General features: G+C 34.6%; 1 protein-coding gene across 8 annotated transcripts in view; it reads right to left on the bottom strand.

Moving 5' to 3' along the window:
• Nucleotides 1-27,807, bottom strand: part of SYT14 (synaptotagmin 14) — an 82,732-nt gene that overhangs the window by 36,761 nt on the left and 18,164 nt on the right. For 3 of the 8 annotated variants that reach the window (XM_072332510.1, XM_072332513.1, XM_072332519.1), the window contains exons 1-2: nt 20,602-21,912; nt 16,859-17,077 (exon numbers count right to left, since the gene is read on the bottom strand). In XM_072332510.1, coding sequence (XP_072188611.1) covers nt 16,859-17,077; nt 20,602-21,571 — 1,189 coding nt within the window. In that variant the 5' untranslated portion in view covers nt 21,572-21,912. Of the gene's footprint in view, nt 1-16,858; nt 17,078-20,601; nt 21,913-22,781; nt 22,947-27,807 lie in introns of those variants that run through there. The other 5 variants (XM_072332515.1, XM_072332516.1, XM_072332511.1 and 2 more) reach the window with 3 other exon arrangements.

The raw sequence follows: 27,807 nt of genomic DNA, 5'->3' as shown, positions 1-27,807 counted from the left end.
CTTTATGATGCAGCTTAAAATAACCTCTCCCTCCCAAAATAAATAAATAAAAAAATTAAAATTCACCTCAATGACCCCATTCTATAATTCTTCTCCGAAAATTCTGTAGAGTTCCCATGTGTTTTAGCTTTCTCTTTAGTAGTATGCACTGCTACCTTGATTGGTTAGATAGAATCAGGAAAGATATTTTCAATGAAGAACTGCTTCCAATATAAGAACACAGCGCTGGCTTTAATTCCTTTGTGTTACTTCCATAGTAATTTTGAGTACAATTAATTCTCAACAAATAATAGAAGTAATGCTGGCATGGGACACTGACACAGAGTAGAAGTTCACATGTTTGGCATTTTACAGATAGAGAACTGAAGGACAGATTTAAATGAAAGGCAATGAAGATCATTGTGAATATAGCTCTGAAGTACTCATAAGCCCACAGAAACCTTTCAGGGAAGTGTAGAATTAAGAGCAAGTCTTTGAATTCTGGCACCCAAACCGTTTCTTCTAGCTTTAATTCATTTTTACTTCAAGCCTTCTAAATTATTATTAATCTAAGAACACAAATTGTTTAAGACCAGAATCACGTAAACCTCCAAACCACCAGCTAGAGATCTAGTATCACAGAATTTTCTACTATCATCAGCTTTGCATTGGAAAAAGAAATAATAAGAATAATAGTGTGAGAAAAAGGGAAAGAGGGGAAAAAGGCAAAAAGAGAAAGTAAGCACAATGACTCAAAGTGACAGCTTGTTAGTAAATCAGCAAAGGGAGGAGGAGAAAAAGGGAGAGAAGTTCACTGAATCTGTACAGAAAATGAGAAAAAGACCAAACAGCAGGGGAAAAAAAAAAAACAGGAAAGATGCAAGCAGAAAGGAAAAAAGAGCTAACATGTAAAATAAAACAAAAAAATGACAGAAAGAAAGATGAAGGAAAAGGAAAATAAAACACATGACATGTGAAAAAACTGTTTCAGATCTGAGAAAAAAAAAAATGAGTGTCAACAGAGTAAAAAGATAAAAGAAATCTGAGAAGATGATAGGTGAGAATATCCATATTCCTAGGTGAAAATCTACACAACGTAGAGAACGTGGCTAGTTATGTTTTAGGATAAGAAAGGTTCTTGTAAGAATAGGTTTTTATTTAATATTATATACTTAATATCAGTTATTTTCCCTAACGACAGGGGAGATGATAGTAATTGTTTCTTCAGACCTTGAGATTCCATAGGAGCTCGGTTTCTCTTGTCAGTTCAGGTACTTTTTTTTCCCCCCTCTTTTTTTTGACACAACAGCTCAGTGACTTCCTTTAGTAAAACAACCTGTATTTCTTACAGCAATTAGAGTATTCCTGGAAAAACAGTTCTAAAAAAAAAAATCAGAAATTTATTTTGAAACAGATCCCATAAACTTTACCAAGTGAAAAGCAGTCAGAAGCCATGTGCCAGAAAAAGAAAGAAGAAATAGACATAGTAACGTCACAGAAAATGGATAAGCTTTCAAACCGAGATATCTTTCTTTCATGCATCCAGTAGGAAGATGCACAGAAAAAGCAACAGGGAGCCTCGTGAGTCTGTTCTGCTTGGTCCTGCAAAGCCTCAAACAAGTTTCTCAGGGCATGCAGAAGCGTGATTACACAAAACTAAACGTCCTGCACTTCTCTGCAGTGCTTCCAGAACTCCTGCTGTTACAGAGTTGCTTTACTAGGCTAATAGGTCATGTATGACGAATTTGTTGCTATGCTTCCACAGTCACAATATAACTCACAATTTTCTGAGTTTTGAGAATACTTAATGAATGTGTACCTTTCTGGTGAGGATATTTTCATTCAGTCGTAGCTACAAGTCGTAAGCTCTGTGCTTATGGGGTTCAGAGAACAGTGGCTAAGCTGCATACTGCAGCATACACAAGGTTTGTGTAATGATGCTTCAGCCCCCATTAAACAGTAGGAGGTGAATTACTCTGACCTGCCATCCACCCAAAGAAACAACATCCTGCGAAACAACAGATCAGAGTGCAGCATACTGTTCTGTACAAAACACTAACTGGAAAACAGTGACGTCATGAAAATGGTCCTATAAATAAAAATGTGAAATTAGGCTATGTTACAGAATAAAAGCAGGCATGTCCAACAAACAAACAAACAAAAAATTGTTTCTCATGAACCTTTCTTGTATTAGTAAAACAAACAAACAAAAAAACAATTATACACAATCTGAAATTATTGTTTAATTTTGCTTGTTGAATAAGAGACTTAAAGGTAGTAAGCAGGAGATAATTAGCAATCAAAGTCTGACATCTACAGCTGCAAAATGTTTGTGTGATAATTTCAAAATTGAAAATGATTTATTTCTATGTGAAATTAGTGTACACTCATTATAAGGTCTGTGATTATTTTGAAAAGTTCTAATGGAACATTTCAGAATCTCTGCTATGGGATTAGAAAGTAGACATGTCTTGAGAACTATTATCATCCTACTTGTTTTCATAATTTGTTGTCATTATGGCCTTTAGATCACTACAACTGAAAACACAGACAGCAAGGTGATATTTAACACAGAAGAATGTTATTTCAGTAGGGTTTTTTGTCAATTGTTGTTTGTTTGTTTTTTAATCCCAGCACTAAGACTTAGTAAGAGTACATTTTTAAGCAATACATAAAACTAGTACACGCAACTAATGTACGTACACTTTGCAACACAGGAAATTCTCATGAAATATAAGAGAAATAAAACTTAGGGATTAGAGTGGTTATAGATTGGAAGAGGTTACTCAGTCTTCGTTATCTTCTTCCTTAAATGTTTTAAAAGCTCTGCCAGCTAGGGCCTGAAGTTAGCTGCTCTCTTTCAATTAGGAGATCAGACCAGATGACCCCTATGGGTCCTTTTCAACCTATGATTCACTGATTCTACAATATATGTTCTACAATACGTGGGGATCAAGAATGGTTCCTATCCTTGGTTATAAAGCACAGAATTATCTCAGATGCATAAAGTCTCTTCTGCAATACAGTAGTTTAAGAATTTGCAGGTAAATATATTTACTTTTATATATAGCTCTCTCTGTGAATATGATAAACTAATTACACTGCTGTATTCTGATTTATTACATACTAATATCTCACTAAGGTATAACCTTTCATTGTTTAATAAACTGAAACTGTAAAAAACAAAAGAAGAAGCAAAAGAAATTTAGAACACTTTGTTAGCTGATGAAGTTCCACTGCAGTACGCCTTGCAGCTGACAAGTTGTAGGCACTTCTGTATCACTGAAATTCTTACTTTGATAACATAAACATGTCCACATACAGGTTTTAGGTTAAAACCACCACCACCAACAACAACAAAAAATCCCCACAAACCATACGTGTGCATAATTTTTTTATTAAATGCATACTGTAAATATATATATAGATGCACCCCAAGACCATGTATTTATAACTAGAAAACCATAGGGTTCACAAAATACTAAATGTAGTTAAGATTACACTGAGGAAGTAATATCCATATCAAAATGCCAATGTTAGACTGCAAATATTAACCTTCATTATTTATCAAGTGAAAAAGCCTTAATTTGTTAATTTGTTAATATTCAAACTTTAACAATACGTATGATAACTTAGATGGCAGAAAGCAAGAAAAAAAAGCATTTGCTACCTCTTTGCATTAACATTTTGACCAGTCAACACTTCCACAGTGATGAAATGTGCAGATTGATTCAAAGTAAGATAAGGCTATTTAAATAACTCAAAATAAGAAATGGGTATTGAAACATTAGAATTTTGATAAGCGATCACAGCTGCACTAGAATTAGTTTCTATAGCAACAGAGGAAATAATGTGAAGAATTGCACTGCAGTGCAAGATGGATTCCTTACAAACACTGCCGATCAGACAGAAAACTTTAAAATTATTCACCGTATTAAAATATTTCTATTAAAATGGTTATTCAAACGTCCTATACCATGTACTTTGTTCTATTTTGGTTCTCCAGGATTCGATTCTAGTGCATCTATTCAAGTTGTAGATTACATTTTCACACTTCCCTTCTATTGCTTGCCTTCCTATTTTAAAATTAATTAAGGAGTTATTCTGGAAAATTCTACATCTTTGATCTCAAACAAAACTGCATTTTCAGTCTTTTTATTATTATTATTTGTATAAAGAAGCACTCATTACGTTTATTTTTTTCCAATGCTACACTTGTAAAACATTACAGAGTGCATTGCATGTGCTATTCATAAGAAGCTTCATCTCTGCCACAAGAATTAGTATCACCATGGAACTTATAAAACTTGTAGGCATATGAGACTTGAATGAGCTTTTATCAGCATGCACTCGCACTCTCATGTCCTAAGCATGATTAGGAAACGATAGCAAACCTATTAGTATTCATGGATTGAGTACCCATAAGATGGTAAGATAAAAGCCTTTCGGTTGAGCACACCTTTAGATTTCAAATGTTGTTCATTTCTAGCACTCAGAATTATAGTTTGATTGCATCATCTCTGATTCCAGCTATTTTTGGCAACTAATTAAAAGCACATGCATGAGCCTTTTTTGTATTTTGCCCTTATAATGAGACCTATTACTCTGGCTTATTTTATCCCTTTGAGTTCAAAAGTATCTTTCGAGTTACCATGGATACAAGTGATATGCCTTCTCCCATAACTGCTTTGTGTGCCTTATCAAACACCAGAAAACTGTCACAGTAGGAATCGGAGCCATCTATACAGGATGAACATCAAATCTCTTGGAAGTGTTCCTCCCCTCCTTCCTCTCGAAAAACTGAGGTATACCACACACAATTCTTGTAATTAAATAAAGTGGCAGGCTCTTTTCTATCAAGGAAACCAAAACAAAAAGATGCACACACAAAACAATCTAATCAGTTCAATTCTGGAACACTAAAGTGAAAATAGGAGTATACAGACTAATTCCAAGCTTGCCATTAATTCTGAGATGACATAGTTTACGTATTTTTAAATCAATATATCCACCAAAAATGAGAAATGTAGCCAATTTCAGCATGTATTTCATAAAAATATATGCAACTGAGACTATGCATAAATGTAAGAAAAATAATAGATATAATAGAAATTGCTTTGCATCTTTATGCCAATTTATTAAGGGCATTTTCAATTGGAAATTGAATTCCAGTAAACTGGGATTAATTTGTAATAATAATCTGCAAATAAGGCAGCAGATAGTAAACTTATTCTTCTGTTATGTTTCCACATTCTGACCTGGTACTCAAACTGAAAGACCATCTCCTTCTCAGCCAGGAAAATTTCCACTGGATTTGAAACCAAAGCACTGACATTACCGTGATTTGAATGAGCATACAAGAAATAAACAGAAACAACCAGAAGAAAAAAAATATTGTAATATGAACCCAGTAGAGATTCCTTAAGAACCATCTATCAAATCTGAGTCCATTAAATTTACAGAAATACAACAGTTACACATTAACAGGTGCCAAAAAGTTAACTGAGAGCTTGCAAGCAAGAGATGGATAACAAAACGCTCCTCTTGCTCCTTTTCCTCAGTTATCTGAACTTCTTTGAGCAGTAGCACAAAACCTCCACAAAAAACGTAACTGACTCTTTCCTATCCACAAGCTCAGCCTTGCTTTAAAATTCACAGATTTTGAAACTTAATATCCAAACTAGAGACACTGAAAAATAAAACACAGCCTTTCATTCTCATTTCTATAAACATTATGAATTTAACTGTATTATTATGATAAGTTTCCCACAAACAAATGGCATATTAAATCTTATCAAAGGGCATATTAAACTTTATCATTTTCCAAACAGTTTCAACATAGGTTTTGTATCCTTGTGTTTGTCTGAATTAGATAAGATGCATTTCCTTTAGTTTTTCAGCTTGACTTTGAACTTTCTCAGGTTATGTTACTTTATTTTGGTGATGAAGAATATCCCTATAACACTTCCACTGCGAATACAACTCTAACTAAACATCTTTTTTTTTTTTTTTTTTTTCCTGAAATGTCTTTTAAAAACAATGAAATGCTAGTAAACAGCAAGAAGGATCTCCAGATTGGCTGATACTTTGTGGCATTTATGCTAAATCATGTGCATTAACAAAATATCAATAATTAATCAGTTTAATGTTGCGAAAACTCAGACTCATAAAAAAGAACTGCTGAACAGCAGTGGTATTTGCACAATGACTGTCCATCATAATCATCCAAACTTTGTCTTAATTAATAAATAATGAGGCTAACTATCATGGTTACCATCCTTCATTCAAAACAAACACACACCTCTTCCTTCACTGGATCTCAAAGATGTCAAGAAACGGCCACTGCTCTTCCTGTACCTTTGAGAAGAACAGGATATCTCCAACACCAATGAAAATGAACTTTTATTCCCAAACATTTTCTGCTTCTAAAGCTCTTTTTTTTTTTTTTTTTTTTTTCCTTCTCCTTTTGTTAACAAGTAGAAAATGGCATTGGGAAGAGCAGATGACTCCAAGCACTGGCTTTCACTGCCAGGGAAAGGAATTTTGCTCTGATAGCAGCCATTATGAAATAGGATGATGAATTTCTCTGAAGGAGAGCACCAGATATTAATTCTTAACAGAATTATTCCTCATTTAAAAGGCAAAATATGATCACCAACTCAACTGCCTTTCCCAAGTGTAACGGATTACTAAATGGTTACCTATTTTTCAGATTTTGAACAGATCAACATGCATGATCAACCTATGACATGAAAAGATCTCAGAGCAGAACAATCAACTTCATCATCACAAAGATCTTTCCAGCTGTATAATGACATGCAATTTTCATGTGGTTATTTCTATACTAACAGGTAAGCAAATAAGCAATCTAAAATTCAGGGAAAATACATCATAATACATCACCCATTATCAGTTAAAAATTGTTTCATTCAGACTTCACAAGTAGAATTTAACATAACCACGTAGAAAGCATTTCAAGAAAAATATTTTCTTAAAAGCTGGTTGTCATTTAGTTAAAAAAAAAAAAAGACTAATTTTCTGCTTTGTATCCATCACTTTAAAATAAGCATAAAAGATTTTGAATTTGTTTAAATTCTCACTCATCAGATTGCCACAGACTGCAACACAAAGACAACACAAACTCCTCAAAGTGTAATACATTTTAACAAAGATGACGTTGTATTTTTCATTTCAGAGTTGTCCTTTTTTCAATTAAAACTCAAAAGGACTCAAAAAAGTCATAAAAGATACTAGCTGTTCGAAATCTTATTAACATAGTGGTTTTTGTGCTGAGGATTTCAATATAAGGTCACACTGCGCACACTATCAAGCTGCAGATTGCTGAGATGCAGGGAAAACCAAAAAGATCAACAACAGGAACTATGAAACTGGATGCCACAAATGTTTGCACAAAATCAAGTAAAATATTCCCTGAAGATACGAAGAAACTGGTCTCATTACTACTGATAATCTCAAGCCATTCAAAAAAGGTATGACCTCTCAGATATAAATGTGTTTTTTGGTACAAACGTCAACTCTTTGCAGTAAGAAACAGCAACCACGTTGTTTGCTCAAGTCACATACATAAGTGGCATTTGCTTGGGCTGAGTGTTTTCAATGGAAAGAAAACCACACCTGAAGTTAGCCTCTCAAAGAGATGAACCTTTTGTAGTTTTATTCTTCAAGATTTGGATTTTCCAAATACACGTGCTCTTATCAGCTCTATTTTTAACCTGCCGCTCATATAGGATACTTAAAATTCTGAACATGTTTACATTATCCACACAGAAGGCTAATGGAACTGCATACCAGACAGTCATGCATAATTCAAATCAATATCCTCAGGCTTGCAACTCCAAGTCAAAGCTGCCTTTAAATAAGCTGGGTGTGACTTTAACATGAATAAAATGTATCTAATTTTTAACCTTTATCTGACAAATTGATACATTTGTGAAGGAATGCCATAAATCTGCTCTAAAAACTGGAATAAACAGAATATTGGGATAATGACATCTTTTAAAAACATTAAGGACAGAATTTAGAATGGTTTAACAAGACTGAGCACAAAGGTTACAAATAAGGAGCAGGATAATTCTTACATATTTCTTAAACACAGTGTAAAATATATCCAGTGTCAGAACATTAAGCGATGAAGAAGATGAACATCATAGGATTTCCAAATAACAAACTTAAAGATCAAGCCTTAATTGAATTGAACATAGGTGACTCCACATAGAAAATCCTATTCCCAGCTAGGCATGTCCACTTGCTTCTGTTTAAGGACCAGAACCAGAAATTCAGTTATAAAATATTTTTCCCTTCGGGTTCTCTCGGCATGCTTCCATGAGGCCATTATTCCACCCCAGCAGATAACCTTGAAGCACACTGAAATAACCAAAAGCATAGCAATTACGCTACGTATCTGTTTCCAGATTAGCCTACATAAAGTAGAAGAAGAGCGACTTGGCAAAGTGAAGAGAGCAAGGACAAGATGGAATGAGACTTCCACGCTGTGTAACATAAAAACTTACCATACTCCCCAGAGAGAATATTCTAACAAGCCTTAAAAGTTAGAGTAACTAAATAATTGAAGTGTTGTATAATAGCACTTACTTTAATAAAAAAAAAATACACTTGGACCCTACAACTTCCTGAAGGGAGGTTGTGATGAGGAGGGGCTTGGCCTCTTCTCCCAGGCAACAAACAGGTCCCAAGGAAATGGCCACAAGTTGTATCAGATGAGGTTTAGACTGGACATAAGAAGGAACTTTTTCTCTCAGAGAGTGGTCAGGCACTGGAATGGCTGCCCAGGGAGGTGGTGGAGTCGCCATCCCTGGCAGTGTTCAAGAGGCATCTGGACAGGGAGCTAGGAGATATGGTTTAGGGGTTTTCTGTAGGTATGGTAAGGGGAGGACAGTTGGACTAGATGATCTTGTAGGTCCTTTCCAACCTTGTGATTCTATGATAAAAAAGAGCTTATTCTAACAACAACCAAAAAAATTAAAACAGATTTTTGCCTTCACAGAAGCTACAGAGTTAATTTCATGTCATGTACTCAAATGTGATGAAGTCCCAGAAAATACATACAATTAAAGTAGCTAAAAAAAAAAAATAATAATAATAATAAATAAATAAAAATCTGTCATAAGAGAAGTTAGACTAAAAAAAAAATAAATACTAATTATTCCAAGGGAATATAGGATCTAGCTATATCTATAGCTATACCTATGAAATTAATACACATATGGAAAATCATCCACACTGACTATTCAACAAATCAAAAAGAATTCAATTATAACACCAACATGTTCTTCTAATATAATTGGAGATCCTAATGGTAACAGATCTTTAACCAAGGAGTAAAGAATCTGGTTTGCCAAGTCACAGAATCACAGAATTGCAGGGGTTGGAAGGGTCCTCAAAAGACCACTGAGTCCAAACCCCTGCTAAAGCAGGTACCCTACAATAGGTTGCATGGGTAGGTGTCCAGACTGGTCTTGAGTATGTCCATAGAATCACATGATATCACCTTAATACCAAGAAACAAAATGTCCATGCCCAGCAGTGTTTAGATCATATTAATGAAAGAAATATTGAGTTTTCATTGTGAGATCTCAGAGCAGCAGAAGTGCTAGGTTCATTGCAGAAGTGACTTTTTGGTTGATATAATACTACCTCTTACATCAGAAATATTTTATTAATGTGGAACACTGGTATCAAATACAAGGAATTACACAATCTTTCCCCAATCAAGGGCAGATCTTGATCCTTTCATAAATTTGAGATATAAACAAATGAGCAACTCAAATATTTAAGTTTAAAACAAAATGGAAACTATCCTGTAATCATTAATGTATGATTTACACCATCACTTCAGAGACATCATATTGCTAAGGGTGACTTTCTTCAAAGCTTTCACATCACCATAAAATGGTAATTCTTCAAAAAACTTCAAAAATACTGGCAGGAGGAACCTAATTTGTGACTGCTTGGCTCACTTGTACATATCAGGAAAAAGGCCCCTTCCCATTGGAGGGCTTTATTTCTCCTTCTGGATGTGATCTAGCTGGAAAGGAAATTTTCTTCATGAAAACCTTATCATAACTGAGCTTCATTATTAGTTTTCTCTCAGCAATAGATGACATGTGTTCTTCAGCATCCTTTTCCAGCATCTCTGCCGTTAATCACAAAGCTAATCCATTATTTCACAATTATTCAAATTCATTCTATCCAACTACGCTCTGTTTCCTTTGACTGACAAAATACTACATACAATAACTAACATTTCATCTCTGAAGTTCCCAGGGTCACTTTGTTCTCTTCCAAGCTCATCCTTGAATCTCCTTTAGTATTATTTCCTGTATTTACCTCTTGATGGCTATATAACATTCTCCAGGAAAAATGCAGTAACACTGAATTACACATGTGCTTCCCCTCTCTATCCATGTACTTCATCCATTGCACACCTCTAGATTCTGTTAGTAAACAACATGCTTGTATGACATTTATGTGGTTAAAGAACCATGACCACAATACAATCACATTCTAATATATGAATAAACATTCCTTTGCTATCAGGAGCCTTTCAGAAGACAAAGAACAACTGAATAAGAGGCAGAAACATACAATCAAGGATTAGAATTTTTATCACTTATATTGAATTGAATCACTGCCCTTCCTCTTATACCATATCTATCCTTAAAATAAAAGAATTTAAAGGGTAGATGTACAAGTTAAAAAAAAAAAAAAAAAAAAAAAAAAAAAAAAAAAGCTAGAGCAAATAAAGAAATATTGAAATATTGTAAGATTTCTCTCCCAGAAATCTTTAACAGTATTATAAGCTGCTATTACACAAGTTCTATCAGCTAAGGTACATGAGTATGAGTATCTGGTACACTTCATAGCTGTACCATGACTCAGTCTTCAAAATGCACTATGAAACACTTGGGAATTACTGCTCTGAACATTATCTAAGACTTTTAAACTGTATTTACCAAAGATCATTTCAAAAGTATCTTGAAGGATGTACAGTTTGAAGAACTATGTCTGCTCAAAGCCTTGGGGATGGGGGCAGAGTATTTAGTTCCAATACATATTACACCAGAGAAATCTCGCAGATGATCTACAAAGAAACATCAGACAAATACATGTGGTCACCTTCTTCTGAAATATTCTTTACATGATATTTCTAATTTATTCTCATGTACTCCACAACTTTTTAACAACAATACTTCATTCAGATTTGGCTTGAAAATAGATCTGCTTGTGCGCAAAGAATAACATTAGAAATTGAATTGAAGGATTTGATTATCAAGGGATTAGCTGAGTGATCCATCCTTTCTCACAGACTGTCCAGTGGCTTTCACCTTAGCTTGAGGAAGGTATTTACTAAAAAAAACTCTCGCAGATTGCTTTAGCAAATGGTGAGATACATCTATGCCAGCTTTGAGGTGTTTATGAAAGAGCTTTTGGGAAGATAAAGAAAAAAAAAAAAAAAGCTCAATATATACCTAAGTTGTGAAGGGAAAAAGAGTTTTCCCAAGACTTGTAAACTAACAAGACAGAAAGAAAAGGCAAAAATCTGCAAAAAGAATCAGATCCAAGAGATTCCAGAACAGTCGCCTTCACGTGTAAAGATTGACACTGAGGAGCAAGGCAAACATATGTCCAACAGGCATATCAACATAAAGTGCTGAAAGCCTAGAGAAGAATAAAAGTGGAGAAGACAAACTACAAAAATAACATCATATTCTACCTTCACAATATGGAAAAGATGGATAAAATCCAGTAGCATATGCCTGCTAGAGCAGCAGATTCTCATTTAAGAGAACTTATGTTTTCTCACTGCAGTCTTTTAGTGCTTCCATATGTTTCCTAAAAACCTTGAGAAATGTAAGGCACTTGGGCCATTCTCAGAAATAGAGCCTCTGAACAAATACATTTTCCGCCACAGGGCTTCACCAATTGAGATGTCAGAAAAAGTCTTTAAAAAGGCTTTAAAACAAGTTGGAGATGAAACCTGTAGTTGCACTGAGCTGGTAATACATAACTAACATTTAAGTTTGCTAAGCAAGTTTTGTACTTTTTCCATCACAATGTTACTTATTCTATTTCAGAACTGGGATCAATTTCCTCGATTTACTTGCTGACAATCAGTACTTCACACGGCAAAGAGCAGAATGCACTTTCAGATTTGACGCCTGCCCACTAAACTCTAATTTCAATACATTTACCCTAACACTTTCACCCCTAAAAGCTTCAATTGTTTCCTTAAAGAAAATACACTGCCTATTAAGCTGCAGAGTTAACAAAGACACAACAATTTGCTTGTATGAAGCCTGAGCTGTTAAATTTGGGAAGTAGCCACTACTTTGCAGACAAAGAGGCTCATTTGTTATCACACTATAAAATGTTCTGGAAATTGAAGTTATTTGGAAAGCCTGGGCCATTTAAGTTCATATCAGTACACATACTAAAGATGCCAAAGTGCAAAAAAAAACACACAACAGAAAACAGCAACTTTCAAATGTAAAGTTGGTAAACAAATGCACTTCCTTATCTAGACCACCATTTTGTAATCTCCTACTTAACAGAAATATATTACCATGTTATTTTGGCACCTTCCCCTTTCCCACTCCCCCCATTTTTGTTGTTTGAAGGAGATGTGTAATATCACAGACTACATCAATCATATACTATATTCAACATGATGATAACATTTGAAAGAGTAGGATAAACAGGATCTAAGAGGAAAAAACTCACCTCAAATATCTATAATTTATTGGATAAGACAAAGAATGCAGAATATTACTGAAAATAATAAGATTTTTGACCTTCAGCTAACCCTAGAACTCTGTGCTTAAGCACTAAGACTGGGTTAAGTCCACATACAAATAAAGCAATACTGTAGTTATACATATTTCTCTCCTTATTGTAATTAACAGTTTAGAGTCAGTTTGTACCTGACTCTCAGACATCTTCTGAACTGCTTTATTTTTCTATGTGTACCATTATCTTACCATTTTTATTTGTCAGCATCTTTATTCTCTAATGAAACAGATTTTCTTTTCAAGTAGTAAGTTTGCCAATAAGGATCAAAAAACTAACATTTTGAATAGCCTGAAATCTGCAGAAATGCTTGCATCTGGGTACTTTTTTTTCCATCTTAAAGAGATATTAAAACTAATGAGAATCTAAATGCATCACACCTACTATATTTAAATATATAAAATGGTTCAGAAATAAGCAGGTATCTGAGAAATTTAAGAACAACCTACAGCACTCCTAGAACACTTCATCATCAAAACCGACACAAAAAATCCCACAATATCTTGTTTTCCTACTTTACTGATTAAACGATTTTAAAAAGTGCTATGTCAGTTTGAAATAAATACATTGAAAAGGAAGATTAATACGGCCATCTAGAGGACAAAAGAGTGAGATGTGAGAACATGCTACACGTTTTCAGACTTCAGAATAAGACATTTATAGAGATATGTGGCCAGAAAATGCATGCAATTAAATTACTGATAGCGAGTGAATTTTAAAACAATTTGATTGGACATGTTGGTGGTATATATAACTAATACTAGAAATGTTTTGAGCAAGATAAGGAAAGTTCTTATTACAAGGTGTATTCAGAAAGACGAGATTACATTTTTGTCTCCTTGTAAATACCATGTGTGTGCTATTAAGTGCGGACATATCTGAAAAGAACAAAACTGACTTATAAAGTAGAGATTACAATGCACAATAAACTGTAAAACTAGGAAAAGCATTCATTGACTCCTTTGTAAACATACCACACAATTGCTAAATACAACACACGATAAACTACTGAAGAGAAAATAATACAGAACTTTCTGAAAATGAAATAACCTGTTTTAATCACCCTAATTACTCTATCTCTAGTGGAATTTTTAATGATATAATTAATAAACAGGTTTACCAGCAATGGAAACAAAACAAAACAAAACAACTCTCATCACTGTACTGCAGTACTATCAAGCCCTGGTCAGCACACAGAATGATTGCTGCCTTCAGCTGGCAGTGCAGCTTAAATGTTTGAGTCTCAGAAGGAGAAATGATTAAATGCAAATGGCGAAACAGAAGAATACAGACGCCACGTATATTGATTGTTGTTTCTTATATTAAATGAAGTACATAAGAAAAATTGCCTTTTTTGAAATAACAAATACAGAAATGGTTCTATCATTTGTCTATATGCTTCTTATATTTAAAAAAAAAAAAAAAAAAAAAAACAAAACAAAAAAAACCCAGTAATTTAATGAAAAATTTCAAGGCTCTTATGGCAAGAAGTCTCATAGATTTAAGCCACAACCTTAAGAAACAATAAAGCTTTGAATTTTTAAAAATTACACCAAAACGCAGAAAATGGTGATGCTCTCCACTTGCAACCAGAGATTCTTAACCTCATCTGGTTAGTAAAGTGCTTCTCTGAATACACAGCAACTTGGTGTTTGGTTTTTGACATGAACAAGAATACACTGATTACTCTAGTGTGCCACCTTCAGGTCACAGAAAAGTGAAAAGTACTTGGTTAACTTGTTGCCAAGCCCAATCCCGCACAACAGTATTATTTTTTAAAGACTACTGAACACATTCAGTTGAGATCAATGGATTAACAAAAATGAGTCAAAATCAGTCTCACTTGAGAGCATTTTGAAAGCAATTTTGCACAGATTTTTGAAAGTGCAGAATGATTGCAGGCTATCAGATAATAATGTTGATGTTGGAAGAGAACGAATGCTGTCAAGAAGTAGCAGAAGTAAAATACAGACAGCACTAAAGCTGCATGCAAGTATGAGTGGTTAAAAAGATACAGTTTTCTAAGTTAGGGTGTAAGTTACAATAGCTTTTGTTCCCCAGTTTTTGACTCCCCAAACCCTCACAATTCTTTCATTATAATAAATTCAATTTACATACTAGTTTTTACATACTAATTTTAGAGCAAGTGTGTGTCTACATTTATATAAATGAGTTTTGCATCCAGCAAGTTTCCTGAGTGGAAACAGTGTAGAGAAGGGATAGCAGCTGGTAAAAGATATTTTTAGCAAGAGAAGGGAGGGAAAAAAAATAAAAAAATAAAAAAATAAAAAAAGGAGTGAAACAATTCAATTGTCAGTTTCCTGCTGCATTTGCCAACTGGGTTCTTCCATTTTACAGTCTAACTATAATAATATAATAAAGACTTCCTGGAATTTTTAATCCCTGGGGGATGATAAAAATCAGTGAGCGTGAATTTTGACTATGTGGGAGGATGACAAAGACACCAACAACAAAAATAGATGCATGCTAAGACAATGCTACTGGAGCTTAACTTTAACAGGGCCAAACTGAAAACCTCAGATGAGTGAGAACTTTGCACTGAGATGATGAACTATGATGAGGATTCTGTGCAGCTATGAAATACAAAGAGGAATGCCACATTCCTTTCAACATGAATATTTCAACAAGTGACCTCAACACTCCGAAAACTGACAAGTACATCCCTCTGGATAGCCAAGCATTCTTACAGAATCTAATAAACAAAACTGAATTTGTCACCTCCTGCTAATATATACCACTTTTCTACACCAGCAATGACATCGGCCATATAAGAAAATTAGTATCTTATCTTTCATATTTGCCTCAGTGCTGCAGATAGATATTAGTAGAAATTAAAAAATACAACCCCACCCAGTAAACAAAATACTTTCACTATTCCCTCATTCTTGTTGCCCCCACAAACTTACTACCACCTGATCTCCTTCCCTGATTGCTGGAATCCTAGCCTTCCTACAATTCAACAGCAAAGAAAAGAACTGAAAATCCTCATAATCAGCAAATGATCTTCATATTCTGCAACTTACTTTGCTTAGGAATGTCTTGTTCCTTGTGTGTTAACCACAGGAATCGCAAATGAGTATGCAATAATTTCAAGTTTTAATGATGAGTAAACTTTTGTATAATTGAATTACAACACATAATATAAAGACTAACTTTTTTCAAGCTCTCCTGGACTGGATGCAATGTTTAAAGAGACTTTATTACAGGTATCCACTTCTTATTAGAAAATACCATGCCCCTAAAAAAACCCTGCACTTCAACATATTAAAAGGAGTCCATCACATATCTTACCATAACACAGTAACTATATTATAGGTCTGATTTATGAACACCTTTAAATAAGCTCACTTTCACATTAGAAAATGACTACAGATACAGTTCTCCCATGCAGCTATTTTCAAGCACAAAAAGCATATTGATGAAATATTGATAGTGGATTTTTTAACCTCTGCACCAGGCAGTTGCTGTCACTCTTAGTTGCAGTCTTGAGATATAAACCACAAAAGAAAACACTTTCGTTTACATTCAGCTATTACCTCCATAGAAAATTCAGATTAATCTAATCATTTCTTTCTGTGATTTCAATAGAAAAGATGAAAAACATTCCATTACTTGATAGTGAAACACGCACGTGTGCCAGAACCAATAACCTACTTTGGTTTACTTGCTGTTATGACAGCTTATCAAGAAAGGCATATCAGGTACTTATAATACCACTGAATCCATCAAGAGTACCCACATTTCCTAAACAAAAACAGTTTAAAGTAAATCCCTCCAAGAATCTAATGACTAGTAATAAAATGCTATAAAACTTAATTTAACAATACATTATATTATTTGCAGTATTTCTGGAAGAATAGGCAAACAATTCTGTGCTAATTTTTTTGGAGCATGCATAAATATAAAAGATACCTGGATGTTTCTTGCTGACATGGATTATTTGCAAATCAAGCTTTTTCTGTCTACAACTTAACAATAACATAATTCTGAAATTTGGAAAAAAAAATGAATGCTTTTAAATCAATCTTACCTTCATCTATTGAGGCTTCACTACTGTATCCATCATATTCTGCAGACAGGGGGCTATATTTTTGCCTGGTTTCCCATACATAGTTTTTTTGCTGTCTGCCATCCACCACTGGCAGCTTGGAACTCTGGGTTCTAGACAAGGCCTCATGATATTTACCCAGTGCTTCATCTTCACTCTCAGATGATGAACCATGCTGATCTTTACTCATATAAGAGTTGTCTGTTTGAATAAAATACAGCAAATCTACTACAGCTCAAAACAGAATACAAGAAAATAACCATAAGTGGTTATCACTGAAGATATTTAAGAAACTTCAATTAAAAATTCCGTAATCTTTTTAAAAAGTATCATCTTGCTTTAATTAGAGGTACTACGTGATTTTGTGATTTAAGAGGGGTTTCTTTTTGGTACAAAAACTGAAGGATCTTTAAGCCTCCAAAACAACTGAAAATTTATTCAGTGGAAAACAGATCAATCTTTGTAAGGCAGTGCACACTGAAGTTCTTGAAACTCTTCATCAAGGAAGAAAATACTCAAAGTGTTTTACACAACGTAAATTCAACACTTCTTCACTACCACGTTTGGATACCTAACACGTCAAAAAAGGCAACTTCTGATGCACCATCCCCAATTGAGCTTTGCTGTCAGCATGCAGTATGAAGCAGAAATGAAAATGACTTACAAAGAAAAGCCTACAACAAAGCTGTTTTAGGATATTTATGTTAGTAATGCTTAAATTCATGACAACAAATGGCGAAATGTCAGTAATAGATATTTGCATGCACAATTTTATTTAACTTAGAATAAACAGTCCCTTGCTCAATAACTGAAATTAAAGCAGATTCTAAGATACAGGGCAACAGCTAAAGGTGCTAAGAGGAAACTGCCTAGTTAATTCTCTAATTCCAGTTTAGCTACAATGCCGACAATAGTGGCTAACTCTATCCAGCTACATCGCTCAACATAGAGTCCATCACGTTTAGAAATTCTGGTTGTATTTTACTTTTGTAAAAGGAAAGTTTCCCCCTCCCTTGAACAAACTTCAAATGGGTTCTGTACAAATTCAACATGCTATCCTTAGTTTCATATATCTCAAATTCTAACAGGCATTAAAAGAACACACAAACTTAATAACAGTCAGCATTATGACTACTCTATGTGAGAAAGTCTACAGCATAAGATTCGTCATAGAATTTTCATTACCTACTGAAAACAGGACTCTAGGATGCTCATAATGCTGTTGTTCAAGGGAACACTGTTTAATGTGTGATCCTACTAAGTTGAGCTTCTTCTCCCCTTCTTCCTATTATGCCCCCTCCCAGGCCCTGTCCAGCCCCATTTCAGTTCCCATTAGTTCCTGTCTTTACCACCAGTCAGTCTCATTCCCCTTTCTGTCCTTTTGAACCAAAGGGATTCAGCTTACTCAGAATTCTGGCACTTGAAATCTGACTAATTCAACATGCACTACCCATCTAGGCCTCTTTTACAGCCAAGATTTTTACTCTTCTGCCCTACTACAAAGGTCTTTTCTTTGCACTTTCATCAAAGCTTGTATGAGTAGCTGAATAAGATCACTTCCCAGAGATACGCCACTGATATAAGAAAAGTGGATTTCCCACATTTCAAGTCATACAAGATACAGGAGTGCCAAAGCTATTTTTCCATACTGGAAACAGTTAATTTTTTTCAATAATGGCTTTAAAAATAAAGCAAAACTAAAACAAAAAACAAACAAAAAAAAACACCACCACACAACAAAAGCAACAAATACACACACACACAAAACAAAACAAACAAAAAAAAAACACAACTGAATCTTAGAGAGAAAGCATGCCAAATTTCACCCCAAATCCTTCAGATCTGGAAAACAATCATAAGCAACTGGAAGCAAGGTACTGAAATGGAAAATGTCAGGAAACCTTAACTGCAGATGGTGCTACCAACTTCGCATGCAATGTGTATATAATCTTAATTCAATATTTGTAGCAAAACCAGTGCCTTAAAAGACTCCAGGCTATCAATTTCAATTCAGGCCTGACAGTTACATTGTATGGATGGCTCTAGAAGCAAGTTCCATTCCTGTTCACTTGTTTAGAATAACACAGTAAGCAGGATATATTCTAGCTGGCAGATCCACTACCAGAATTTGCTAAGCACCTCCTTCAGGGCTACACAGAGTAAGACTTTGTATGTCATATGACAGTCAGCAGGATCTCCATTACTGTAAATAAAACAGGGCATGCCAAGACTCAGACATAACGCCAGACATTAGAACCGGGTACATCATTTATCATATTCACAAACATGAAAATAGGTTCATTAGTCAAAATAAAGTACCAAAAATTGAACAGTATAAAATGTATTAGCAGCATATTCAAAACTAGCTGAAAGATACGCCACCAAAACCACACCAAAGTTTGTAAGCATCCAGAAGTTTTCAGTGATATCAGAAACTTTTCCTCCAGTAATTAGCCTAAACGTACAAAAAAACAACAGAGGATATATACTACCAATACAGGACATCAATGAAGACTTCTTCAGAGGACTTAAGAACCTACTTAAGAGTTGAAACACAAGCTACTCATGGAAACATTCTTTTAAATAAATAGTGCAAATCTATTTCTTAAAAAGAAAAAAAAATAAAAAAATAAAAAAAAATGCTTACTGCAACATGAAAATAAAAAATCCTCCACATTTTATGCCTCTCCTTGCCACTTGTCTTGCAACTTTTATATCTTAGTTGGGAACCTGCCTAAGTAGACAGCATATTCTTTACAGTACATATACCATTACTAATCTACTGAAACTTATTTGTTTACTTACAGCAAAGGCAGCTTACAGTAGAGTATATACTACTTCACATACATTGTTTCATGAGATATCGACAGATAACATCACAGTTTATCATACAAATACACTAATCATCTACTAAATCAAGCAAACGAGTAATAACTGAAGTTTTCAGACAAAGGAACAAACACACACTGAAAAAGAAAATACTTTCTTGATCAGATTATTCATTTCTCCACTGAAACAGCATCTCCAAAAATTCTACATTATGTTCTAAAAATTCATTGCACAGCCTGTGAAAGAGTTTTGTAAAAATGCAAGATCTCACTTCTTGATCACAAGCGTTCATCACAACCCCTTCATCATATTGTTTAAAATCAGGTGTTGAAGGCATCAATACATAAGCTTTCTTTGTAAGACCATCACAGTCTTTAAGACAAGTCTTGCTCAGTTCCTTCTATGCTTGAAAAAAAAAAATAAATAAAATCACTTAATTGCCACTTGTCACTCATTCTGTCTTGAAATTATGTTACATCTGCTGGAAATACATTCTGAAGATCCAGTATAATGCCAATGTAACAGAAGTTCAATTTCTCCCCACTGTCATCTTTTCACATTTTATGCAATGTTTTTAAAATATGCAAAACAAATTGTGCAACAGAACAGTTCTTAATTTCCAGTGTTAATTAATCCCCAGTTTTCACCAGAAATCACACAAGAAGAAAAGAAAAGAATGAGAAAAGTCAAGATGAACTCTCTATATAGAAAAAGTTAGAATATAGGGGAGACATTTCTTAATCAGTTCCTTTGATTAATACTCAAAGAGTAATTAACTTCCAAGAAATATCAACATAATTAGGGAACAAAGCCCTGACAAAACAGACCTACTTTCATCCACAGGAAACATCACTTAAAGTGAAATGTGTAAGTTAAGTGAAAAAAGTAGGAAGTACCATAAGTTTCAGGAAAGGCTGAAGAATGCAGTTTCCTGACAGACTTCTCACCTTTTCCTGCTGTCTTCTTATTACACAGCCCTCTTGATTTCTTTGAGTTTTTCTTGTTATCTACTTTTGCAACAGTAGGTGATGCATTACCCTCAGATTTTCCTTTTCTGTCATAAAAGGCTTCAGACTTCCCTTTGATTTCATTAATGCAATTGGAGTGATCACTGTGCATCTTCAAACTGGAGTCTGATAATTTTTGCTTCTGTACTTCAACACATTTTGTTTCTAAATCTTGAGGAACATTCATCCGATGCACTTCTTCAGAGTCATTGCAATCAATTCCAGGAGAATATGGCTTGATTTTTTTATTCAAGTGATTCTTAGAATTATCAGGCATTGTATGTAGGCAACTATCCTGTTTCTCAATAGATTCCTGCACTGTAAATTTAGTACTTTTCAGGCTACTATCCTTCAGTAACTTATTTCCAAAATAGTCATTTCCTCCTACTGCTTCCCTTTTAAGAGTTCTTCCTACATTCTCAAAATCCCAAGGTACTTCTGTATCTTCTAAGCAATCATTACTACCTTTGTCTTTTAATTGGTACTGGTTTCTGCCCACAAAATGGTTGGATACTCCATCTTGATTTGTGTCTTCTAAGGAACTGGAACATTGAATCTCCTTCTGTTGTTCTGCAGTATCTCTCTTGGCTTTCATATTACTTTCCTTAGGCTCACTTAACCATGGTACATTTTCTTCTCTATCTTGTGCTGGTTTATCATTCTGCATTTTGGAGCTCTCATCTTCCATACGAAGGCCATTTATCATGTTTGTTACCTGTTCTGTTACTGAATCAGCTACACTATAGCCAACTTCTCCAACAACACTGGTCAGATCATCTACAGCACTGCTGAGAGTGTCCACCAGAGAAGACACAGAAGGAAGGCTCAGATTTTGGTGCAGGTTTCTGAGAAATGCCATTTTTTCCAATCTACTCAGCAGCAAAAAATAAAATAAAATTACACAAAGATCTTCTGTTTCATAAACAGATCAACTCCATTTCTTCAAGTTCTATTTCATAGCTATTTGCTTTTGCTACCTCAAACTCACTAACTTTACCAGGGGAGGCTGGCGCTTTGCACTTTCCATTCAAAATGCATTGAAAGTAATAAGAAAGCAGCATAAATAAAGATCTTGAAATGAATCCATGATCAATCAGCAAAATGACAGTCTTTCATCATCTGCAGCATCAACTAGCCATAATAAAATCCATTATTCTCAAAAGTAAGACAACTGTGTGAGGAAGGAACATGTATTTTTATTCTAACCTGCAAAGAAGAAGTTGTGAGACATTTAAATGATGTCCTTTCAATAATGCACTTTTCACACTACAATAACCCTTTAACACACTACACAAAAGCTCATATCACAGAGACTTCCTGACCTCAAAAATTGATGTTGTGTTTTACATCACATATTTCAAATCATGAAGACTTGTTCTGCAGCAAAAAGAAATTTTAGAGGGAACATTTGACTTTCAGTCAAATAACCATTTCTGTCTCAAAAACAAAAACAAAAAACAAAACAAAACCACCTGAAAACTCAGCTACGCCATTCAAAAAGGCAAAAGAGAAAAAAGCCTCAAATTTTCCATTCTTTTCTCTAGTGCCCATTTCTTCCACTCAAGACAGCTAACAAAGTCAATTCAATATCTGCAGTCCAGCAGTACAGAAGGAGCTATTTTATTAACCCACAATATATTATTTTCTGATGTTTTACATCTTTAAAAAATATTTTCCAGGTGAATAATCACCTCATAGAAAAAGTCAGTAAAGGATTTTAAAAAGCTTAAGGGGAAAAAAAAATTAAAAAAAAAATCCAGTCACAAATTTACTTGAGATTTAATTGTATACATTTACAGGACATTAAAAACACATTCAAGAGTATTCACACAGCGCAAGAGAAATATCTTCCCATAAGTAAACAAACTCTCTAGTTATAAAGCTGTTGATTTTCTGCAATTTGTGAATACAAAGGTTTTCTCCCTTCCCTGTGATTTTGCACTATGTAGAAAAGACAACACTACATTATTTCATCACTTAAATCAAGTGATTACTTGTTTATTTCTGAAAAAAATAATAAATAAATCTTGGGCTCTTACAATGTGATGCCCAATAGAACAGATACTTACAAAGCTTATCTTGTGAATTCTTTCTCGTAGGGTATCCTGAATCAAGATCAGGGAAACCACCAACATTTTCAAAACACATCTTCTTATTAATATATAGGAAAAGTAGCAACATAAGGACAATGAATACTCCAACTGCAGACAGGAATCCAATTGCTTCAGGAGATACTAAAAGAAACAGAGAAGAACACATTAAAACAAACAAACAAACAAAGTCTTGCATAAGCATAATTTGCAAAAAATTTCCATATTTGTTGCAATTCATCATTAATAAATACTACTAACACTCCAAATATGTATAACTGAAATACTAGTTTTTCCATTTGAGTACATATTTAACACTGTTGAATTTCAACAGGTTTTATTCCTCTTCCAGTCATCTTTTCAAAGAATAGAAAATATGTAGTCTTAATAAGGGACAATTGACATTGTAAGAGCTTGCAGGAGGTTCTGCAGTAGTACTGGACTCCAATAACAAGACTGGGCCTCTGCAGAAAAAGAGGATATTGTCAACATGCACCAAGGCTGAAACTTCCAACAGAACACTTGAGGAAGAGCAGCATATGCAAGACCCAAGAGCATTCCCTTTTCCTGGGATGAGCTGGAGATTTGGAGACAGCACAGTAGGGCAAAAGGGAAAATGAAAAAGGGAAGGACTGTGCTTAAGGACCAGCTGCTCCCTGACAAACAGAATTCTATGGAAGCAAGAAAGCAGAAAGTTAAAAAACAGAACAAAACAACCCTCACCAACCAACGATGGAACAGTATGTTCTTTAATATGGTACTTGTGCCACTTGAGTATAAAACAAGAGCTAGGGGAGACAGAGATAAAGCATACTTCATTGAAAGTAGGTAGAAGAACCAAGGCTGAAGTACACTGACACATATAAACTAAAGAATATGTAATCACTATGAAGCAGATAACTGAAAGGGACTTTAGGGCACCTTTGGCAGGGATAAAATCACGCAAGTCCATCAGGGCCTAAGTATATCAGTAATGACATAATGGTCAAGATTACTTAAAATGTTTTTTAGAAATACAAATTTTGAGAAAAGATGTACCAAATGGGACCAATGGGGAAAAAGTACTTACCTGATTATTTGAAAGAGACTTCTGCTAGGTACAGAAGAGTTATAAAAAATTTATTGGATTCATTAATTCCATTGGTAAAGCCCCTAGCATTTCATGTTAGGAGTGTAATACTGTGTGCCAAAATCTTTCATTATATAGAAAGAGGCGATATTAAAGAAAACTTACCAGCAGACTCTGTGTTCACAGAGATGTAATGAAAAAGAACAAGTAGTAGCAACAAGGAAAGCCCTAGATGGATAACAGGGGTGGAGGAAAACCAAGAATAAGAAGTGTTCAGCACTGGACCCTAGACAGGCTACAGAACCTAACTTTAAATTTAGTCCTGATTTGAGTAGGGGGCTGAACTGCAAGTGCCTTCACCAGGAGTCTTCCAAATTAAATTACCCTCTGTACCTGCCTATGACCTTTGTAAATCTGGTCTTACTCAGCTCTGCAAAAGCACTGATGGAGAAACACAAACAGTTCCACAAGCCCCTCAGTTCTGGTAGAGTCTGGCAGCATTACTTGCAGGATGATAGGGACCATTTTTATTGTCACAATGTTTCTTTAAAAACCAACAACACAAAAGCAAAAGATCAAAGAAATGCACCTTTCACAGTCTAAAATGAGCTAGTCTCATTTGAACTTCTACTTCAGAACTTTCAACTTCAGCACAAAATGAACTTCCCAATAGTTTCAAACAACCCACCAGAGCAAAATTTCTGAAAAATATACCAAAATGTCAAGAAAAGGAGTCCTAAAGGAATGAAGTAGAAACCCCAATTAAAATGTAACCGGTGCCTCTATTTAGTCAAACTACAGTAAGTGTGTCTCATGTTTTATTAGATTATATAAGAAAAACTAGGAAAAACACGAGCAACTCTTAAGTCAGGAACACTGAAAAACCGAAGGCAAAGCTAGAAATGATTGGAAAGCTTTGAAATTTGACCTTCATCTTCCAAACCACGAATGTCCAAGACAAAACAAGAAATATAAGAACAAAGAATGACTGCTGAACAGTAGGAACAGTAGTAGAATAGAGCAAACAAACAGTGCAACAGAAGAGAGCAGGTGAGCATTCAGATAGTGTAACAGAAATAGATTTCCAGTGCTACAAATTTCCCCACTAGTACTTCAAGATGAGACATTCTGCTGTTATGTAAAGCATCAAGGTGTAAAAGGTAGGATTCCGGTCCAGACCAGAGAGGAAAGAAGACTATATTTATGTTGTCATTAACATGAACAAATAAATACTTTCATGCTAATTTACTTGGTAGTACTTGCTACTTGGATTACCTGCTATTCTCTTCAGCAGATTGGAGTTACTACTTCATAAAATCACTTCTTACAGTGTTGCCATTGACTTAAGCTGCCTCAAACTAAGAGGGTTCTTTTGTGTTTGTTGTTTGTTTAAGATTAAAAAAGAAAAAATCCTTATGTTATAACATGAATGAGCAGAAAATAAAGACTTGTCGTTTGTGGGGCGTTTTTTGGCCCTAGTGTTCCCAGGAGGAGAGCAAGGTAAATATGGCACACTGGGCATCCTTTTATCATCTTCAATAAGTTTTCCTAAATGTGGAAAAGCTTTGAAATTTTGAAGGAAGAAAACAAACAAACACACAAAACAACTCAGTTTGTTGTATCTTCTTTTTTTGACCTTTAAGTCTAACAGATATAATATCCCAAGATTGTGTTGGAAGGAAATACTCACCACCCCTTCCCAAGACAGCGTATAGACAACTGAGAATGTCCAGGGCTGACAGAATGACATTCAGTTTCTAATTCTGACCCTTATAGGACTAGAGTGTGGGTTGAGAACAGAGCACCTTTCTTCAATAATTTCCAGTTGTAGTATCCATCAAAGACAGAAGCAGAAAGAAGAGGCTGCAATACACAAGCAGCCAGGCACCAAGAGAAGTGAAAATTAAGTGGAAAGAGGCAATTAGGCACAAGCTAATGAGGCCCAGCAAGGAAACAGAAGGTATGAGTTACAGTTTGCATGGAGCACACAGAAAAAGTTGTGAAGTGAAAAGAAAACAGAAAAGAAGGACAGATCAGGTGGAAGAAGCAGATAAAGCAACTGAGACCACAGAAATTTATCAATGAAAATAACTGCTTTGTTACTGGAGCAGGTTGTTCTAAGCAATTTTGCCCAAATTCAACACCAGAGATGCACTGAGCAGGAGTCTCAACTGTAATCCAGTAATTCCACAAGCCCATGAATCACAACACAGGACAAGGAACATTCTCTTTAATTAGATGAACTGTTACCTTATGAGAAAATTAGTTTGAAAACAAAAAAAGCTTTTTAGTTTTTCTTGAGTACTTCCTGGATACAAATTAGTTAGAAGAGAGGCTGTACACAAACTGAGTAGCTCTCTATGGAAACACAGTATCTGATGACATCTTTCTGGAGTGAAATAAAACAGTGGCTGATACTTTGTAAAAGGGAAAGGATGTAACTTTAGCTGCAGCCTGACTAATAGCGTATGTAAATCAGCTTGAATATAATATTCAAAAATTATGTTGTTGACCCAATTTTATTCCACTTAAAGAATCTTAGAATGCTTGTTCACAAATTAAATATATCAAGTTCAAAGCCTTCACTGTAATAGCATTATATAGTCAGAAAAGAAATTGTACTTCAGTTTCCCCACACATAAATGTGTACAGATTCCTACCTGCGAACGAATGTTTTCTATATCACACTAATCCTTCAATTAATTTCTCACAGTTGAAGTTATGCTTCAACCAGTTAAACTTCATAAACAGAAAAAAAGAGTATGCTTCTATACCAAATCTATCCATGCCACATTCATGACAGCAATTACTCTAATTCAAAGTACATTGTGATCAATTCAAAATTGGTTTGGGCAATGACTGTACTGAGAAAAGCATTTTTTAAGTTCTCTGAGACTCCCCACAGCTTCTTTTAGAACCACAAAACAGCAGAAGTGCAATTCTTCAGTAGTCATCTTTCACATTCAAATTTCAGAAACATCCTACTTTCTGAACTTCATAATTATCTCAACTCTTATGGAAAAACAGCAATGGAGGTTTAAATTCATAATAGCATAACAGAGCTTTACAAATGTGAAAGGAACAAATGTTATATTACAAAGCTATTAGGATTAATTGAATTGCTGGCTATGGAAAAGACATAAGTTATACTCATTACAGAAGTATTAAATTAACTTTAATTTGCTTTTGTTATTATCACTAGAATGATAATTATTAGAAAACAAACTTACCATCTCTTCATCCTAAATATTGAATTACCATCTCTTTCTCGAATTAAAAACATGCAACTGCCCTGTCACTTAGTAAGTTTCCTCTTCCAAAGCAGAACAAAAAAAAAGCCTTTCAAACTTTTCAGAAGACATTAATATCTTCAAACAAACATCACAGAACACCAGTGAAAATCCTCACATGTATTAAAAAGGACACAGTGTCATTAATACGTATCCACACGCACTAACTTACACTATATTTAATATCTCTGTTGTCCAGTCTTATTTCTGGACCTCTCACTCCTCATCATGCTACTCACTTAGCTAGTGCAGTACAAAGCCAACAACGCTTTAATTATTCATTTACAAATGCAATACTATCCTACTATCCTTTATGTGCACAAATTAAAGTAACTGGGGGACAAGGCAAAGAAATTCAACTGCCTTTGAGATCACAACACAAAAGCATTTGCAATTACCAAAAACAAACAAACAAAAAAAAAAAAGAAGGTAAAAAAAAAAAAGAACAGAAGCAACTTCACCACAAAAACTGAGTAGTTGATGCTTGTGTTAAACTCATTGAAAGACTCAGATCTCACAAAATGTTTTACTAAGCTTGCCAAAATTCATAATATACCTCCTATGCCTTCTGTGTCAGGTTGTATTAAACTTTCTTCTCTCATGAGAAACACCAGAACTGTATTAATTCCTTTTTAAGACTTCCTGA

The sequence above is a fragment of the Excalfactoria chinensis genome, chromosome 3 (assembly GCF_039878825.1).
Source record: "Excalfactoria chinensis isolate bCotChi1 chromosome 3, bCotChi1.hap2, whole genome shotgun sequence".
Classification (NCBI taxonomy): Eukaryota; Metazoa; Chordata; class Aves; order Galliformes; family Phasianidae; genus Excalfactoria; species Excalfactoria chinensis.
This window is presented reverse-complemented; position numbering and strand designations above follow the sequence as displayed.